Here is a 20133-nt window from a genome sequence, read left to right as displayed (position 1 = left end):
CAATACAATCAAAGAAAAACGCAGTACAAATAAGACATAAGCCATAAGCTGCGTGTTAAGTTCAGGGTGTGTGTAGCTTGTGATTAGGTGGATAATGTGTGGAAAAGAAAGCAAACGTACAATAAAAGAATAGATGTTTAAGTTTTAAAACAAAATGTCACTTTAGAGTTCATTAACCTGGTAATACTGTTGTGGTAACACTTTGTTGAGGGTTTTGTTACCCTCAACACTTGTTGAGGGGTAACACTTTTTTGTTACCTTATCATTAAGACAAAGTTATCTTAATTTAGATATTGATTCATGCTGATAATAAATTAGGCAAATACATGTTTTTCTTGCTGATATGAAGCTATCATGTTCTGTGTAAAATAACAAACATTTGTTGGGTAATTTGCAAATAACCTTTTCAACCATTGCCTCTCATAGGCCTTGACTCATTTCTGATTTCACAATTGTTTCATCTCTGGTGTTTTTTAATCATCTTATTTCCTTTTAGCAAACTAAACTGAATATGTGCTGTCTAGAACTGCTGCTCATGTTTGCTAAGCTGCTTCTCATTCTGTCGTCTTAGTCTTTCATAAGGTTTCCCTATGCCTTTTCCTACATTATCTTATGCTGCACGTTCTATTTCAGCCAAAGGAGATGAGATCCAGTAAGTCTGTCCAACCTAAAAGACAGCTGATGGAAGTAAATACTCCTAGCACTTCTCATTAAAAAGTGAAAGAAGGAAAAAGAAGCAGGGACATGATTGGCCAAATATCAGTATGGCAAAAAGTTAACAGCAGGTTGTCAGAAGTCTTTGTATTTATTAGAGATCTGAACAAAGGGTTAGGTGGCACAGTGCTGACATCTGATACAAATTGCCTCCATCAGCAAAGTCCAGAAAAAGGAGGGTTAGCTTATTTTAACAAAGGTTTTGGGAACTGGATCACAGTAAAGGTATTCTCTCCCTCCATACAAGGCAGTGTATTTGAATTGCTTGGACTCACTCTTGCTCTGTAATTTAATGGCCTATCAGAAGAGACAAGGTAGCCCATCTCTTTACAAGGCAGCTGCAGTTTAAAAAAAAAAAAAAGGTGAAAAAGAAAGTGGCTATATGAAATAGATGAGAGAAAATACTGAGAACATTGTAATTATTGTAAGTTTGTTCTGTAAGGCAATGACACTCATTTACCTGAAATATTTATTATCTGCTAAGATCATATTACCTGACCTCAAGCACCATGTGACAGAAATACAAAAGGTTTAGCATTGTTGAGAAGGATTAAGGATGCAGAGAGAACAATGGCATATGAGATTGAAATTTATAACATTTGACTTAAGATCTTTGCTCTTCCCTGATTGTTTCTCAAAGTCATACGTTTTTTGTAAGATCAAGTTTTTGACTCTGAACTTGATGGTTGGAGCCAGAGTGACCTCTCCACCGAGATCCAGTTAGGTTTTCTCTTTTGCTGGAGACTTGATTTTGTTTACAAGTTAAATGCAGTCTTCCCAAAGCAAACCTGTCTAGCTGTGGGGCTTCCACAGCGCGTTCTGTTACCATCCAACCTGTGGAGGGTAACTTCTTCCCTTTCTTACCAGTCTGAACATCCCAGCATTGCTTCATTTCATGACTACTAGTCCAGTTCCATACCGCAGCAGTACAGTGGGGAAACTGAGTCATTAAAATGTTTCAAAAATTGTAATCACCTCCACATGTGTAACATGTTACCTTTGAAACGAGATGTCATGGAGGCCAGGACCTTAGCAGGATTTAAAGACTAAACACTGGACATCAGGAGCAACCACTATTAATTTCAAGCATGCTCCCAACAATCAAAGAATATCCATCAGCATATGCCAGAGGAGTGAATGAACATGTATTTACTGTCCTATTCAGGTGTTTTGCATATCTGTGTATGTTGTATCTCTTTTGAAGAGAACTACAGAGCTTTCTATAAAAGAATTCTATTAAGCCATCACATTTCTTTATGCAACAAGGGAGTCAAATCTGCCAAGACAAGAAGGAAAGTCAGCTTTGCATCAAGCAGATTTTCTTTCAACTTGCTTTTAATTCAGTGCTTACTAGACAGTTTGTTCTTAGCACTAAGTATAGCCAGATCCCACGTAGGCTGTTCATCCCTCTTGGCAAAGGACTTTGAACTGAGCTTTGTTTTTGTTGGCTGAAAGAGTGTAATTAAAGGTTCGTATTTTCTTCCCCTCCAGGCACAGCTAGATTTTTGACAGTCTTGGTGAGAAGTATGGAAGATTGGTTATTTAAGGCACAAAAGCTAAAGCAAGGTTCTGGCATGCATCAAACTGAACTGCAGACGTTTTATCACATGATCCCTTCATGGTTGGCCCAAGTGGATGCATTAATGAGCATTATAGGCTCCAGCCAGCTGCATGAAGCTGAAAATGATACGGAACCGCATTTCCCGTAAGGACAGAGTTGTTAATTGTGCCTTATACATTGAACCACATGCGTGAGAAAAGAAAAATGTTGTTTTGTGGGGACTCTGGCGCAAGAAACTGGCAGTGGGATAACTCTGATCAGCGGAAGTGTTAAAGTGATTGGTGGCTGCCTTTCATTTGCTGTGATTTGGCCACTTGCTTTGATTTGGCAGTATCTGTCGAGACAGTTGGTGACTACAGTATCACTCCTGGAACATCCCCATCTTTCTCAGAATGCCACCTGTTTGGAGATCTTGACATTTGAAGAAAAAACACAATTTGTGATTAATTTACAGGCAGATTTGTGGGGGCATACTTCTCCTCATCGTGCTCTATTGTCTTTGGTAAATATCATCAGGAAAATAAGTATTTGCAGAGCACATGCATAACATATATGTCAGAGATTATTTGCAAATGACAAGCTCGCCCACGACCATAGTGTTAATAAAACTGCCTGTGCCATGTCCCTAGCATCTGGTGTGCTGAACATTGTTTTCCTTGAGCTGGGAAGCAAAGGTGTCTTTGAGACAGGAGATCTTTGGGTGTGGTGCACTAGATGTCACTTTGTCTCTGCATTCTTTTTTTCTTTTTTAAGGGTGGTACCTAGAGAATTTTTTAAGATGATTCAGCAATGGATTTTGTCCACGAATACTGAGGTTGAGAAGAGCACCATGAATCTGAATGAAGAAGTAAGTGGAAGCAAGTAAAGCACTGTATTTAGTATTCACTCTTTCCTCTAATTTTTGTCTGGACAGCTCACAGCTGTGAGGAATGCTTGTTTTTCCTTTAACACCTTCTTTCTTGTTTGACTTGTGGCTTTTGTCTTCCAGCCAGGGGACCGTATCAAAACTACTAAAAATAGTGCACTAAACAGTGCATGAACAGAATTTTGTTTTGCTAATCTTTAGCAAGCTTTTCCTCTGGAATAATGTTGATATTGCGTGTTCAGAGAACTGTTTTGGCTGCTAGCTCTCTGTTTTTTTTTGTTTGTTTGCTTTTGTGTGTGTGTGTGTAGTGAGGTTCTTACTACGTATCTTTTAAATGTTTTACAAACATGATGTGTAATTTTTGGTTTCTTGCTGACATCTGGACAAGAATGCCACACAGCTGATAAAGAGCTCATGTTGCTCTAGAAACACTTGCAGAAAGATAGATCCACAGCAGGAAAATATTTGTTGGTAATGGGAATGAATATGGAAGACAAAAAAATAGTAAATGTTTCTGTTATTAGGTCAGCTTGCAGCTTGAGTTAGGGTAGAACATTGACTTCTGTGAAATGCACTGACTTCAGATTGCTTGCTAAGACTGTTCACTTATTACTGGTTTAGATGTGCTCTGATGTTTTGTGCAGGTGACTGAACTGCACAGGAACTTGACCCTGTGGCTGGTGAATTTGCTGCGATACGTGATAGCGGATCGCTTGTCCCGTGAGTGTCCCCAGCAGCAAGAGTCAGACTTTGAGACAGACAAGGAGCTCAGACTTCAGAGTGCTCATAAACTACAGAAAGAAGCAGAAGAGCTGGTTGCCAAGATGTGTGGACTGTCTGGTTCTATAGTCAGGTATGAATAGAGGTTTTCAATTTTAACTAAGGGGGGTTTATCAAAGAAAAACGTGTGGTGTGCCAAGACATTCCTCAGGGCAACAGATCTTATCAATTTAGTTTTCTTTAGATCTTTTCCTAGGACCTACATGGGCCTTACTGTAATTTGGAGGGAACCTAGTAAGACAGGCACATCTAAAGTGAATGGCAATATTTGCTTTATACCCGGTACTGCTATAAAACATGCTGGCATCTGTGACTGTGTGGGCTCTGCCTACACTTCTGAGCATCACCTCTGGAGGATGTAAAGCAGTACAGGCAGTGAGTCTGCAATCCAGGTCACCTGGAGCAAAGCCTGCACCTTATTCAGCATCTGTGTTCACATTTCCTCTATGGGCTAGTACAGTACACGCACAAACAAGCTGACTGGGAGGTCACTGTGTGAGTGGTGCAGGTGAGGACTGGTCTCTAGTGCAGAAGTTTATAGATAGCTCATACATCTTGCTGACAGCAACAGGATGCTGACTGAAAGGCATAAAGCATTTGAGGACACTCCTGCAGTGTCAATGATGTTCTCCATCTTTGCAGCTGCTGCCATGAGATTGTCAGCGCAATCGTTCGAAAGAAACGGTCAAAGAAGGATTCAGAAGCTGACTTGGAGCTAGAGGAGCTGAATAAGCTCAAGGTAAAAGGTGACTATGTTTCTGGCTGTCTAAGTCTGTACCTAGATGAGACCACATTTGCTTTGTGAAAGGTAGAGAAAAATAAATGCCATGGTTTTTGAGGAGGAAGACTCTTGCCACTCCAGTGAACTACCCTGACCCCTCAAATTTCCTACTGACTCCACAGAAGTGGAAAGCAGATAAAACTGAACATGACTCAGGTTTAATATTTTCTTTATCCCATTTCAGGATATCCTTCTAGATTTATTCCATACGAATGACAGTAGATTCACCTCTAGTTTAGAGCTTGTCAGAGCCATGTAAATTGACATTTGTGCAGTGCTTAGGAGTTTCTGGAGGTGTTTTGTCCAATATTACCATTATACAGACTTTGTTGAAGTGTTTTGTTGTCAGCTAGCTTACCTTCTGCCTCCTTAACTCTGTACTTGAGCTGTTACTCAAAGTATATGTTGATGGTGGTGTCTTCATTTGAAGCAATGAAGGGAGCATGATAGCATGTACATTTCTTCCTCTCGTAACTGCTACCACTGTCCTCTTCAGTGTTTATCCAAGCTTTGTCTGTGTTTTAGGAATGCAAGATGTAGACTCTTCCTAAAGCCCAGCACTGCATTGAGCACAGAACAGACAAGATTGTTACAAGGAATTCAAGAAGCTTCTTTCCAGGGACTGAGATACTTATGCTTCTATTCTGTGTTAGCTTAGTGAGTGGAAAAATGAACCTTTGGATTTTCCCTCACTTCTCCCCACATGGGCTGGGGCAGTGGTCTAACAGAGACATTCTGCACTGGCCTGAGGTGGAGCCTGTTGAAGGAATTGAGTGGTTAGACAGTGATGGATACCATGTCTGAAAGCTTGGAGAAATGTGTCTTCCATTTCCTCTAAGGTGTGAATGGAAGGGTCTATGCATGTCCCTGGAACAGATAAAGATAGAAAGATGGAATTTATTTAACTGACTGACTGATTATGATCACAGATCATCTTCTTTTTTTTTAATCAATAATGCCTCTTTTCTGTTATGTCTTCTCAGACTGAGTGCTATAATTGGATTCAGGTGTGTAGCCTTCTCCTTTCAGAGATCAAAGACAGTCCAATTTCCTTTCTGCATTTAGAAGAACTGAGAAACCTCTTTGGATCAGAGGTATATATTGACTGCATTTGCTGTTCTAGGTTGAACCGGTTTGAATGAAGATCTGCTTTAAAATTTCTAAATGAAGCAGTTATGATTCAATTTGAGGGAAGATCTAGCATGGAGACCTCCATGTACTCAAAGCTGCAGTTAAAGCTTTGAAGAATGAAGACTGTAAACTGGTTAAAAATCACTGTGCTTCTTGTGAGAGTATTACTGAGGCAAAACTGAAGCTTCAGTGAAGCTAGGAGGTATTATTGCACTGGTAGAACAGTTCACCGTGGTGCCTGCTACCTTTTGCTTCATCCTTCGGTGTGAACTTTGGCTGGAATTCTTGTGGTTGGCTTGCCAAAATCAGGTTGAACTTCTAGTTAATTCTTTATGTGACTAGATGAGTGTCTGACACTGCCTGGGACAATTACGTGTTTTATAGATGGCTGGCCTGGCACTGATGTAACATATAAATTTTATGTATATATATATACATAATTATTTATTTATATATATATAAATAAATACATAACAACCGAAATTCAGATGATGAGGAAATAGTTTTAGATCTATTATCATGAACAAATTGTTTGCATCAGCTCTCAATTCAGCCCTCAAGCAGGGTGATGTTAGTCATAAGTAACTGTATGCTCATGACTGGTACTCATGACAGTACTACAGTATACTGCCACTGCTGTAGGTCATGTGTTGCCTTTCTTTTTCTCCATGCAATGGCCTATAAAAAGCAGATATGCCACAGTGGGTCCTGCTTATGAAATATATGAAGTCCAAGTCTTAATGTGTGCAAGAGAAAGTCAGAGACTAGTCATTTTGCCTGGGTTATTTGGATGGACAAAGGGGACTTGGTACTAACCAAATCATTATGGTGCCTTACAGGAATTGCAATTGAAGCTTAAGGACACTATCATTTCTTCAACTCAAGAAGGGCTTAAAGCTGATGATGCCAACAGCAAAAAGAAACCAGTAACAGAGAAAGAAACATTAACAGTAAAGGAGAAAACTGTTCTTACGCAGGTAACTGTAGTAGCTGCAGTATGCTACTTTCCAGCAGAATTGGGATTTTTTTTATTGCTTGGTGAATGTGATGTGAAACGTGGCCTTTTATCTGCCCTGAATGTCACTGAGACAGTGATATTTCTCCTACTTCATGTTCATTTTCTCTCTTAGGAGCAACCAGGTGCTGGTATAGACGATCTGAGTGAAGGCGATGAAGCTACTGCAGACATGATCAGATACATAGGACAAGACTCCAACATCCACCTGAGGTCCCTGAAGTCAGACATCATTTCAGTTACAGGGGTAGGAGTCTCCACTACACTAATGTTTTTAGCACATGCAGCAGAGGTCTGGAGCTGGGTTTTAGCTGTCTATTCACACTCTGTTGTCAGACACTGTTTAATGCTTGTATTGGGCCTGCTGCATCTGTGAAAGGTGCTGATGATCTCTTTCATTCTTCTCTTCTTGCCACTACACAATATTCATTAGCACTGTTACTGCTGCCTCAGTTTATCCATGTGACCCATACATTCCTGCCCTGTACCACAAACTCAGGACCAGTAACAGGTGATGTGTGTAGTCTGAACCAGGACTATCATTAGAGATTGGGTGAGTGCTGGCAGCACTTCCTGGGATGGTGAAAATAATTTGGTGCTGAACACACAGAAGAAGAGATTCAGGGATATTCAGAATAGAAGGGATGCAAGTTCAGGTTGCTTTTGGCCAACTGTGCCTCCTGGGACTCCGTTTTTTCCACTTGCCTTTAGGATTGTACTCTTTGGAAGAGGAGTCCAGACTAAAGGCATCAGCTGGTAAAGTTGCTCTTCAGAAGTCATACGGCTTGCCTTCTCCAGTCCCTTCCTGGCTAGCCAGACCTCCAGAGTAGAGCCTAGATGTACTTGAATTGTCGAGCTTTAGTGAACTGTCAGTGGATGGTCCTACTCCTTAAGTATGCTGCATTGCTAAGTTTGCCTTACTCTCAATGCTTTAGAGGCAAGCAGCTAGTGCAGAGTGATAGTGGGAGATTCAGGAGTGTGTCTTTATGGACTTCGGTATGTTTGCAAAAATGAATCTCTGGAAATCATGGTTACCTTCCTAAGTTTAGAGTAGGAGTCTTTCAGTGGGGCTCCAGAAAAATCCTAGTTCTTTTCTTCAAATGAAGAAAACTAACTGATGCCTGCTGGACAATTTGAGGAGCTGCCTCTTTTTGTCTTCTCTGACCATTGGTTGTTAGTTATTTCATTCCTAGTCAGGCCATAGCCATCTCCAACCTCTGTAACCCAGTGAATGCATTGGCAACCATGCAAGCAAGACTAAGTGCCAGTGAGATATTCGTGTCCAAATCAGGAAGTGATATTAGTCTATTTTTAAAGTCAATACATGATCATATCCTATCAAAAGAAAATGCTTGACCCAGCCTCTGGTTTTACATGATTTACTGATACTGAGCTCTTGTCTGTGTTGTGACCATGTACGGAGACACTAGCAATGTCCAGCCAAACAATACTGTAGATGAAATGAAGCACTGCTGGTTTCACATTCACTTATGGAAGGTTTTGTTCTTCCCAACCAGCGGGAGATGACTGCCAGCAAGTCATCAACTCCCTTTTCTCAGAAAGAGTTTGAAGCCCTGGCACTGCTGGAACATCTGCAAGTGCAGCTTCTGTGAGTACAGGTCCTACGCTGGAGGGATAAGCAAGGCAGGGTTTCATCTATGCCTGTTCTGCTTTCTAATCAGGTTCTGCTTCAGCCATCTGTTGGCTTAGTTTTGGGTTTCCCCAAAACTTCTGATTGTCTCAGGCCATCCACTGTGATGTTAGCTAAAGATGTGACACTTTTTACTCTGGAACCAGAGCTACTGTCAGCTGTCCATGTGTGGACAGATTTTTTGCTTTGTGTACTCATAAGGTACATTGCCAAAATTCTTGTGATTGTTTTCTACAAGACTTCTTAATAGTTGAAATCCTGTTTGCACTTACAGGGTGCTATGTGAATGCAGCTGAGTGCTTTCAGGGCCTGTGAGTGCCTGGAGGCTTGGTAGGTAAAGCCATGCATTGTTGTGCCTAAATGTGGCAAACACAATGAAGAGGCACCCACATGACACTGTGCAGAATTGTAGTGAGGTCTGCACTTGGTAATGACTTCTTCCATGCTCAGGCAGGCTTGGGTACTCTGCATTACATTCCTTTGTACTGCTTGTTTCCTCAGTGTATTTGCATTATCCAGAGCAACCCTGTCCCGTTAGCGTGGCTTACAGAATTGACTGAGCTCTATTTATCCTTCCACAGTGAAGATCAGCATCTCGCACTTTCTAGCAAATGCTGAGTTTAAAATGAATTTACTTTGCAGGGCTTACACAGCTATGAAGCAATGAAGTCCCCATCTCATACAGCTCTTTTAACAATGCCCTTCTCTGAAACCATAACTGTATTTTATAGAGTTGTTCAATCCCACTGAACATTTCAGCTTTCTAAGTCTTTATCCTGCCAGCATCTGCTTAGATTTCAGGTTTCAGCATTATCTTTGTTTCTTTGTTTCAGAGAAACAGAAATCCGTGCTCAGAATGCAGAGCAGAGATCCGAAGATTTTGAGAAGAAGCTGGAAGAAGCTCTGGAGAGAATCCAGGAGCTAGAGAGTGAGCTGGAGAAAAGGGGGCAAGTCCTCTCAGAAGCAACACCCAAAGAAGGGCAAGGTCAGGATAATCAATGATCTGAACCCTCTCCTGGACTCAGCGTAGGAAGCAATTTTGAGGATACCTCATTCATGTCCCATTTAGCACATGCTCCTTTCTTCCTGGGCATGTCCCAGAGTCTTGTCCAGACTCGCTGTCAGAGGCCAAGCAAAGAGGCTTTTACTCTCATTCCAGACTGGGGCAGAAAGAACTGCTGAACTCGGTCTGTTTTTGAGAGAAAATAATTTTGTTTGATTTTGCCATATGACACCAGGTCTACATATACTCTAGATATTAGATGTCACTGTAATTGGCTTCACCTTCCTTTTAAGTACTGTTACAGTCAAGATCTGTTTAGAATCACTGATTTGAGGGTAGAAAAGAAATAATATTTCAGGTCCCTTCACATCCACATACCTTTTGTGTTTGTAGCACGGGATATTCTTGCTGTTTCCAGCTGCTGATCACTTGGCTTTGCCAATGTGGAGTGGCAGTCAGTTCTTTAGATGGCATGTTTATTGAGATTAAATGTATTTCCTTGCCTCCTTTCTCAGCTGGATCTACTCAGAAAGAAGATGTGAAGAAGGAGAAAAAGTGGGAATTAAAACTTCTTCTCTTAACCCTTTAGTGTATACTCTCTGATATCAAAATAAGAGGAGAGACTAATTTGTTTGTTAAAAATATAATAATAGGCATATTTACTCTGCATTTTAAAGGCTTTGGGTTTTTTTGTTTGTTTGTTTTTCTTTCAGAAATATGTTTACAAGAAAGCGTGTCTGAAGGTGAAGCCTGCTCAGCTCCCAAAACTTCCACCTCTGGCCAGTCCAAGCGATCCAGAAAAAGCAAACAATAAAAATAACAATGCCTGAGCAGTTTCTTGGTGACTATTCAGAGTAGTTTTCCCCCCCCAGTCCACTGGCTTTACTCCTTATTAGCTACCCCTCTCTCTGTGCCATCTCGGCACTTATGCTGTTCTTCTAGCTGGCTCTACCACTTCCACACCTGCCTTGTGCTTGTCCTCTAGTTCCTCGCACAGCTCTAACATCTCCACAGCTTGTTCACCCTCTCTGTATGCCGATATGCCATTTAAAACACATACTCCATCTCCCTGTGATTTCTGGTTTTGGCATATGAGTTCTCCTGGGCTGCCCATGTGCAGTACCCCTACAACCTGAACAAGCCAAACCAGCCAGGGAGGTGGTCACCCAGGACTTCTGCCTCAGCCAGTCCCCAGCCTGGGATAGTCTGTGTGGTTATGAAGCTCTGCCAGGACAGCAGCAGCTGCCTGGATTTGGCATGACTCTAAAGTTCAACCCAGTCTCAGCTCTGAAGAGCAGGTACTGAAGCTGTCAAGAATCATGTCTGCTCCAGACAGCCTCTGCCAATTCCCCTGGAGTAAATTCTATTATGGAACCTACCATATATCAGTAACACTGAAGCACATTTTTAAATGATGTTTTCCTTCTTTGAGGTTTTGAATTTATACCTCCTGAAGGTAAAATTACAAGTTTCTGCCAACTCTGTATATGTTAAAAAGAAAAAACCCTGCCAGAACAAGGATTCTTTGGAACTCAGGATGCTCCTAGCTGTCATTTGCCTTTCTGCAACTTTGCAGAAAAGTTGTGTGTTTGAAGGAAAATGTGCCTAACTTCTGAAAATATGAGTGCATATAATGTGTGCCCTGGCATAATACCACATGTCTCTAGCAGTCTCAGTCCTCAGGGCAAGCACTGTTCCTTTCAGACATTACTTGCAGAGGTGATGGTCCTTGATGTGCCAAGGAATCTTGGTCTGGTTGGATCATTTTATATGAAGTTAGAAATACAGCCAGAGAAGTGCTCAGAGAAAGGATCGTCCATAGCTCACTCTTTGTGGTATTACACCTTTTTGATCTAGGTTGGGAAGCAGGGGCTTATTCCAGCATCATGTGAAAAAAAAAATAGAACCAGCCTTAGAGAAGTAAATATAAAGCTCATGTTCATCAGTGGAAGCTTACAGAGCTTCCCAGAATTAGTTTCCATGTCTAGATCACTACTGAGTTTTATTATAGACACACAAGCAGCAGCCAATGGCATCCTGCAGCCAGCCATCTCCTGAGAGCTATAGTGGTAGAATGAGTTAGATGTGAGGTTACATGTGGAACTCAGATGCTGTGTGATCACTAAGCTCACAGGTGAGTTTTTTTTTTCCTTCTCACCCACTTGTAAGGAGGCTAGTTTACTGAGTGTCCTTCCTGTAAGAAGACTAGCAAATACGGGTGGAGTGAGACACATGGGAGCACTCAGTGTTGAGAGGGCGGCTTCATGGATTCTTTCAGCTGAAAGAGCTGATTAAATACAGAATTACATGGTATTTATTCAAGTGGACTCCTTGGCCTTTGTAGAAATGTTAAGCTAGTACCTGCAGACTATCCTGGGACACAGTTGCACGTAACGGAAGTATTACCAATTAATGGTATGTGCCAAGTGTGTGAGTGTTACTAGCAGGCAAAGAGAGACTGAAAAAAATGAGTGAAAAAACAAGAGTGACCAGCTGCCTGGTCTACCCCTGCTAGGCACATGGATGATGGGAAACTACTGTGTGGGTGATTAAGAGAAGGGGACAAAATTTCCTCTGTCTGGCCTCTACTGGCCAGCAGCACACCAGAGCGGTTGGTCTGGGAAGGGCGGTGCAGGGGATCTGCTTGGAACCAAGAGCAGGTCAAGTTAAAAGGAGAGGAGCAGAGCTGATGTACACCCAAAGGGAACCAAGAGCAGAGAAAGCAAGGGCACAGCATTACTTCTTTTGACAGTGCCCCATATTCCCTGTGTGTAGAGGTTACCAACATGGCTGCAGTGGGCAAAAGAACAACTGTTCTCAAGGCTTTTAGCTGGCTCTTTGCTTAGTGCTGGATTCCCACTTCTCAGCTCAGTGGGAGCTGGCTAAATGGATCACCTTATGTTTTTAGACAGTCCTGCTGCAAGCAGATGCTTGCAAGCTCAGATCTTGTCCTGTCTCACCACCCAGTGGAAGCAAGCAGCAGCACAGCCTGCCTTCCCTCTGCACAGCTGAGAAGTGTCAAGACACAAAAAGCATTGCCCCTTTCTTTCTTTTCCTCCCATGCTAGTACGAGGGCTAATCTTGGTTGCCTACCTATGTATGTATATGTGCATGGATTGCAACTGAAATCCTATGTCCAGGAGTACACCATGGACAGTACTTGGCTCATTTTCTTGTCACAAGAGAACCAGGCTGGCAGCACCTACCAAATTACCTGCATGCTAAGCCCCTTCCTGTTTCCCTCATTTGTCAGGCTCCCACCCCCACCTGCCTGGCTGTTGTCTTTCCTGCACCAGTTCACACACAGAAAAGGCACCCTAGATCCCATCTGTACTACCCAACCACTCACACTTTCCCAGGACACAGCACATGGAGAAGGGCTGTAAGGAGGAACATGTTCATATCCAAGAACTTCTGCCTTGGCTTTGTTTACCACCCACCTACAGGATTTGCCTTTATTTAAATAATAATTGTAATAAAAAAAAGCCACTTGCAGCCAAGAGTGTAGAAGGGAAAACCCCAAGAGCCTGAGCGTAAGGACAGAGCCACTGGAAACCAATGTCCTCTGGAAAGATGTTCCCTCCTAGGAGGCAACCTGTGCCTGCCTCTTTTATCCCAGTGTGGGGCTTTCCCTATAATCACCTACAACTAATGATGTGAGATAGGCTGTCAGTTTGGAGATGGGGGTGTTTAAATACAAACAGGCTAGTCTGGCTTTCCTGCCAATGTGATGGGGGAGGACAGATCAGATCCCAGGGATCGTATGTGTCAAGGTACATCTGGTGATGTGAAAGGGAAGGGATGATACTTTTCCCTCAGTCCCCTGCTCACATATGCACCAGCACTGCTCATTGTGCTCCATATTTTTCCCTTTCCAAAACAAGCAGAAGCTTCTTTCATGTACAATCTACTTTTATATTACAGGTTGGGGCCGCCTTCCCTCCTGCCTCCAGACCAGTACCTGCTGGCTGCCTGCCTGTAGACCAGCCATCTTGCTCCTCTCTGAGCAGGATTAATCGGGGCTTACAGCAACCATTTCTGGGAGAACTCTTAGAGCATGGGTGAGTCCTTTTTGTCCTTCACACTTTCTGGGAGCTCTGTGGTATCTGTGATGATGCTGCTCACTCCTGGAGGGCTGCGGGTAGCTGGAGAGACCAGATTCATGGGATCCAAAGGCAAGGGCAAGATGAAGGCAGCAGGTTTCTCTGCAGCAAGGGAGTGCAGTGCATGAAGGTAACGGAGCTGAGCAGCAGCAGGGGCACTGGACAGAATCTCAGCTGCCATCCGCAGGGACTCAGAAGCAGCCTTCTCCCCCTCAGCAGCAATCATCTACCAAGGAGGAGAACAAAGATTTTTGTGAGGCGGGGATTAAGGGGCATGGGCTATTTATTACAGAGGGACGTTGCCACCATGAACTTTCTGGGGCTCCTGTGATTGTAACATTCCTGCTGTCCTGATCATGGCTTATACTAGACCTCATGTCTAACTTATTTTAACCAAAGCTTACATGTACTTTGGGTGCTACCAGTCCCATCAGAGCTTACAACTGAGCATACGCATGCTGCAAAAGCATGGGAGAGGGCAGCCCACAGGCTAAGCTTGTGAGAAGGGTGCTGGATGCAAATCCTACCTACGCTCAGCGTAAGGTATGGAAGACAGCCCAGGGTAAGGAAAGTGTGGGGTATGTGACAGTGCTGACAGCCCAGCTCCATCCCCCTGGTTGGGTCCCTAAGTGAGAGTGAAACCCTGAGAAGGGAGAGATTCCCACAAGTACTGTGGGCCAGGGATAACACCAGACCTCTTATGTGTCTTTCTGACCTGCGCATAGGTACCAGATCTGGGACTCCACTGGGCTGGCCCATGCTTTTACTACAGCTCACCTTGCTTGACACAGCTCTTGAACAGGATCTGAAGGTCTTGACCAGATCTTCCCAGAGCTGTACCCTAGTGTGGCATATCCCATAGTGTGGGCCTCAAATCAGTGTGGGGAAAGGAAAGAGGGATGCTTTAGAGGGAGTTGAGAGGTCTTCAGTGTTGGCGTACCCGCACTTTGGCCTGCCTCTGGGCTTCTGCTTCCACAGCCAGGGACTGCTGGACTTCAGCAGGCAGCTGCACGTTGTTGCTGTGGTAGTGAAGGATAAGGATTAGTAGGGCTCTAGGCTCATCTGACAGCCCTGTACTGTTCCTCTAAGGTTTAGAATGGGCTCATCTATTGGCCCCTACAGAGATGTTAAAAAACATCCTTTGTTCTCTGGGTGTCCCTCTTTAGATGACTCTCTTTAGCATTCTACCCCTATTTCTTTTTCTTTTCCAGACTGGTTTTGTACAGATCCAGGCTGAAATCATTAGAAAATAATTATAATGATAACTAGATCATTAGCGATGTACATGATCAGATCTACGCAGCAGAGAGGCCTTTTCCATTTGTGCATCTGAGGCTTGAAGTTTAGGCTTATGAAATTTGTGAGATATCAGAGAATCCATGGGGAGACTGCTCTCAAGACAGCCACAGGAATTTCCTTCTGTTTACAGATTTGCTTCTCCGCTGCCTGGCTCTCTCTTCCACGGCCCTTTATATGATGAGCAAGTCCCACCTTTCTCTACAGGCTTCTGAGAGTTGAGCCCAACCAGTGCTAAGACCCTGAGGTCTTTGATCTAGAGTGGGACACAGCTGTGACTCTCAGGCTAACAGAACTGGGTACTGCCTGCAGCAGAATTGATGAGATCCCCCCTAAGGATCCTGCATTGGCTGTCAGTGCAGGAGCAAGTACCATCTTTGACATGAAAGTTCTACATGAGACAGAGGTTGAAAGGGGCAGGGAAAACAAGGTGAGGGCTGCAGAATAGCTGCAGGGAGAGAGGCAGGGGCAAAGAAGAAATGTGAGCAAGGCAGAATGGATACTTGCAAAAGGGAAAGGAAGCCTCCGCTACCAGCACTTCCTACCTACATTTCTGTTCTCTCCACTTTGATCCCCCAGCAGCCTGTGACCGCATCCAAAGCCACCTGTCAAGAGGAAGATATTTTAGAGCACAAGAACACAAGCCCTTGTCCAGGCCCCTCAGAGGGACTTAGTACAGGAAAATTAATTCAAGGCAGTTAACTGTAGGACTGTAAGGCAGATTTATTATATATCGTGTGTGGACTCCCAGAAAGAAAAATTATACCCCTCACTTCTGATTTGTATTTGCCCTGAGGGTTTAGTATGATTTAGGTAGTCCATACTGGTTTGACTGTAGAACCAATCCAGTTCCATAGGAAACATTCAGTTCCTGACTGGTATAATCATGTTTGCATATTGTGGCCACAGAGAACTGCTGCTGGAGATCCCACGTATTCAGGGTTTATGGCATCTCTCTCACAAGGCAGAAAACCATTCTCATGAGAAAGTCCTCTCTGGGATAAGCGTGGAACCTGAGGTACTGCAAAGCACTGATGAAAATGATTTAAGGGGTTCATTCATGCCTCTCACATCACAATGTTTGCTACTACCCACATATGCCTGTGAGACCCACGCTGTAAATCCTTCCCCTAAAATGATTTAGAAAAAGAGAAAAATCTCCCATTTTTCTATGAAGGAGACACATGTTGTTATTACACTCTTTTGCAAAATACTATCTGTGATTTAGAAGGCTTTATTATCTTCCAAGCTTGTTAGCAGAGCCTTAATTTCCCATGTGCTCCACCCTCTCCCCGGCTGCAGAGGCACCTTTATCTCCTGGCTGATGCTCTTTCTCTCCAACAGAAGTTCAGAGAAGGCTCGATGTGCCAGGAGGCGTTTCGTGGTGGTCTGCACCAGCAGCTGGATGGCACTAGAGATGCTGGTGAGGGTGGTGAGGAGAAGAGAGGCATTCTCCAAACGATAATAGCAGACAGCATCTATCTCCAAGGTAACCATGTCTTTAGTCACCACCTAAGCAGAAGACAGTAGGGGAGATGGATCTGGTTCTAACAGCTTTAAGGTAGCACAGAAAAGTACACAACTCTGGGAATGAGGAAGACTAGCAAGATGTCTGTATCTTTGTAGTTGCCACCTCTGCTACTTTCTGACCTTAGGCAAAGTGTATAACCTCTGGACCTCAGTTCCTTGGTTTAGCATCATTGTGTCTGTCTCCTCAGTTTGGTTGCTGAGCTAAAGACTGCAAGCAGTTGAACACTCTGAAGTGTCTCTCTGCCCATTGCTGCTTGGTCCATTCCTGTTGTCTGCTATGCACTCGGTGTAGCTGATTACCATCTGCAGAGGGATTTGCTTTAGACCATGGGAGGGAACTTGGTGATGGTACTAGATAAAGGCAGTGGCACAGACAACAGGTCCCAGAAGGACAACAGGGACTACTGGGAGGTTTGATGTGTGGGACTGTGGCTGGGGAGGGTGCCAATTCCAGAGCTAGCAGTGAGGGCTCAGCCCTATCCCAGGCTTGTACAAAAGCAGAGTAGCCAGACTTAGAGACACCATTGTAAGATCTTAGTCTACATTCCTGTCCCCACTGTATATGTAACCCTCAGCGTGATGGGTAAAAAATGCTCCAATATCCACGGCCCAGCCACCTCCTATTGGATACCACTAAAGCTTGTCAAACTGAGTGGGATTAAAAGTGGTTTTAAAATGGCAGGGAGGTAAAGGACAGTTCTCATACATTCACAGGAATGTAGTAGCTGAGGCTTTGCAGAGATGGCTTGATGTAAGATCTGCAGTAAGATCCTAAGAACTGGCAATGTTTAACAGTATCTTGTGGCCGATGGAGTGACATAGGACCAGAATCACTATCTTAAGCATAAGCTGTTTTTTTAGCATCAATGCAAAATCAGAGCTGTCATCAACCACAACATGATCAGATAAAAAGAGCCAAGAATTAATATAAAGAAGGGTTGGCAGTCATACCTGGTGGAAGGGGATTTCCAGGGTTTTGAGGCGGAGGTCCACTTTGTGGTATGTGTCCAGGTAGGGAAGGAAAAAGAAAAGGCCTGTGGGAGGAAAAGGAGGTCTGCTGGTGACCATCAAAACCATAGAAACTGCTTCTTCAGCTCTACGGAGCAGTAGAGGGGCTGGCATACAGAACTACAAAGGAACAACAATATATAGGCTCAAATTGTGAGTCTGCTTCTGTATTGGGAAAAGCCATTAGAAGGTGCTGGACCTAAGAAGGCATTGAGTCTCCTGGTAAGCTGTATGTGCCCAGAGGGCACCAGCACAAGAGCTTTGGTAAAGCATGATGAAGAGGTACAGTATGGCTGGGGGGAACTCAGTGAGCATCTTACCAGGCCCTCTGGCCCTGCCAGGAAGGAGATGCCCAAGCCGGAAAACAATGGCTCTCTCATACTCCCGCACTACCTGCAGAGGGAAACAAAAGCTAGGCTGGAGTGGAAGGCATAGGACTGGGAAAAAAGCCTCACTGGGCTGTGCATACCAAGACCTCTGTTCTGGTAAAGCCCTTCAAAAGAAGGATTTCAGCAGGTCAGAGCTAGTGGAGTCAACTGTTAATAAGCCTCTTCACCCCAGAAGAAAACCTGACCCAAAACTGATGGCCGGTTTGTGTACAAGCAGCCTGTGATTAGGTGAGTGCTACAGTTGCTCAGGGTTTCCCAGGATGAGGCCAGCATTCTGCTTTCTTATAGTGTGGCTGAACATGAACAACTTGAGCTCAATCCATTTCCTGAGAAGCAGTAATCAAAATATGTCTTGTAGCCATGCTATAAATCAGAGAAAACTGGAGGAAGAGGGAAAATCTGCTATTAATTGAAAGATCAATGTCTCTCTAAATTTGTAACACCAAATCTATTTTACCATGCTGCTGCAACACAACCATCTCTGGATTGGGTGGGCTGAAGATTATGTTTAAAAGTGAACAGACCTGCAATCTGTTTAATAACAAGAACCTAAGCCAAAGCTTTATGCTTATGACCAACACATGCTGAACTAGCTGGTTACAGTTACATCAGACACCAAATACTAAATAAAGAGGCATCACGTCTATTCTCACCTTCATGCAGAACCAGACAGAAATGGGGAAGGTCATTACGATCAACAGGAAAGACAGTATAGTCAGAAGCCACTCACAGATGCTGAGACCGGAAGACTTCATACCTAGGGAGAAATCCAGCATGACTGTTAGGATAGGAAAGTTCCCAAAATACTGATAGCCTGACTACTGCCTGCACAGGTCAGCTTCTATTGGTCCTTTGCCTACACTTGGTGCTTACCTATGTGGTGCTAGCTCGAGCTGTGTTTAAAGAACAGTCCCTGCTCTAAGTGGCCAAGAGTTGCCAGGACAGGCTCACAGATTTTGCTTCTGGATTTTTTTGGTAGAAATTGAGCCATGCTTCCCTACAGTGCCTTTACTAGAGAGTAGCCTAGAATAGTTTGTAGACCTATACGACAACCAAGCAGTGCTGAGAGGTGCAGAATGGGCAACTTGCTGGCTGACCTGGGATCACAGAATTTTATCTGAAAAGATAAGCTAATGCCAAACAGAAAGACTATAAAATAAAGCATAACTTTCAGTGCACCCAGTCTGAAGTACCCCTCTCCACTGGGGAATACAGAAGATCTCAAGGTCTTTTGGAACAGGATTTTAGCCACATTTCAGAGAATAAAGCTGCTCTCAGAGGCTATCCAGAAAGGAGCTATGATTGTACACCTCAAACACTCTCCATACAGCACAGTTCTTAGGGCTGTGAACTGGCATTAAAGCTAATTCTGTCTGCCTAAAGGAGGGCAAGCAAGAAAATAATGAGAAAAGAGCAGGAAAAAAAATGGGCAGCAGTGAACTGAAGCATAAAGGATGCTGGGAATGTAACTGCTTGTTGCAAAGTTCATTGCTTTGCTAGACAGCACTGATTTGCCTGTACTGACTGCAGAAGCTGGCTGGGAGGCTGGCTGGAGCTTCCCATAATCTGTCCTGAGAACAATTACACATCTATGCAAGGTGAGTGTGACAACACTCACCATGCAGAAAGCAAAGTCACACTGCAACCCACACAGTGTCAAAGAGCCCATAGCTTTCCTGCCCCCTTCCCTTCTGTAAATCATACCTTCTTCTTGATGCTCACTGTCCAGCAACATCATTGCCTCCATTTCTTCATCAGATATCACATCATCCACGTCCACCACTGTGGATGTGTGCACCCTACCATCAGTCCCTACAGCACTCTTAATCTCCTTTGTTTTTTCCTGCCTTCTATCTCCTGTTTCTTTGCTGGCTTCTTTGCTTCTCTCCCTCTTCTCCCGTTTCCTCTGTGTAGCTGGAGACTCTCTCTTTCTCCTATGGGACTCCCTGGAAGAGCTCCGAGATCTCTTATCCATCCTCATCTGATTCTCTGTACCGAGGAGCATGCAGCTTCCTGTGGGAGCAGGATGAATCCGTGCTTGAATTTATTGCTGCAGGCAGAAAATCCAGGCAGGGGAGGAGAGAAGAGGAGGTGTCAGATCAAGGAGGCTTGTTCAAGTTTAGCGCATTGTCAGATGTAATGGACAGTGAAGTGAGCAAGCTGTTTCCCTCCTGCTCTGCTCTCATCTCACACGGCTGTTGAGATGATACAGACCTGAACAGGGTGAACTCCAGGAAGACATTCTGTTTGTATCTTCCTGCCTTTGGAAATCAAATGCAATCAAAAGCACTCTGATGATTAATAGA

At 43.7% G+C, this 20133-nt stretch overlaps 2 protein-coding genes across 4 annotated transcripts in view; one reads left to right on the top strand and one right to left on the bottom strand.

Annotated features, from left to right (window-relative positions):
• AXDND1 (axonemal dynein light chain domain containing 1) overlaps positions 1 to 13562 on the top strand; it is a 24956-nt gene extending 11394 nt beyond the window's left edge. Inside the window, exons 17-27 of one of the 3 annotated variants that reach the window (XM_021404642.1) lie at positions 2206 to 2419; positions 3029 to 3122; positions 3785 to 3993; positions 4563 to 4659; positions 5685 to 5795; positions 6672 to 6809; positions 6963 to 7094; positions 8365 to 8456; positions 9332 to 9483; positions 10215 to 10342; positions 13426 to 13562. In XM_021404642.1, coding sequence (XP_021260317.1) covers positions 2206 to 2419; positions 3029 to 3122; positions 3785 to 3993; positions 4563 to 4659; positions 5685 to 5795; positions 6672 to 6809; positions 6963 to 7094; positions 8365 to 8456; positions 9332 to 9483; positions 10215 to 10315 — 1340 coding nt within the window. In that variant the 3' untranslated portion in view covers positions 10316 to 10342; positions 13426 to 13562. Of the gene's footprint in view, positions 1 to 2205; positions 2420 to 3028; positions 3123 to 3784; positions 3994 to 4562; positions 4660 to 5684; positions 5796 to 6671; positions 6810 to 6962; positions 7095 to 8364; positions 8457 to 9331; positions 9484 to 10214; positions 11057 to 13425 lie in introns of those variants that run through there. The other 2 variants (XM_021404643.1, XR_002441148.1) reach the window with 2 other exon arrangements.
• Positions 13528 to 20133, bottom strand: NPHS2 (NPHS2, podocin). The gene is made up of 8 exons (XM_021404666.1): positions 19532 to 20133; positions 18481 to 18584; positions 17759 to 17831; positions 17382 to 17464; positions 16209 to 16412; positions 15450 to 15505; positions 14545 to 14623; positions 13528 to 13830 (listed from the first exon to the last, which is right to left on the bottom strand). The coding sequence occupies exons 1-8, from the start codon at positions 19830 to 19832 to the stop codon at positions 13552 to 13554; spliced, it is 1179 nt and encodes a 392-aa protein (XP_021260341.1). The 5' UTR covers positions 19833 to 20133; the 3' UTR covers positions 13528 to 13551.

This window comes from Numida meleagris, chromosome 7, assembly GCF_002078875.1.
Source record: "Numida meleagris isolate 19003 breed g44 Domestic line chromosome 7, NumMel1.0, whole genome shotgun sequence".
In the NCBI taxonomy this organism is placed as follows: Eukaryota; Metazoa; Chordata; class Aves; order Galliformes; family Numididae; genus Numida; species Numida meleagris.
Note: the sequence above shows the minus strand (reverse complement) of the source record. Positions and strands in the feature narration are given on the sequence as shown.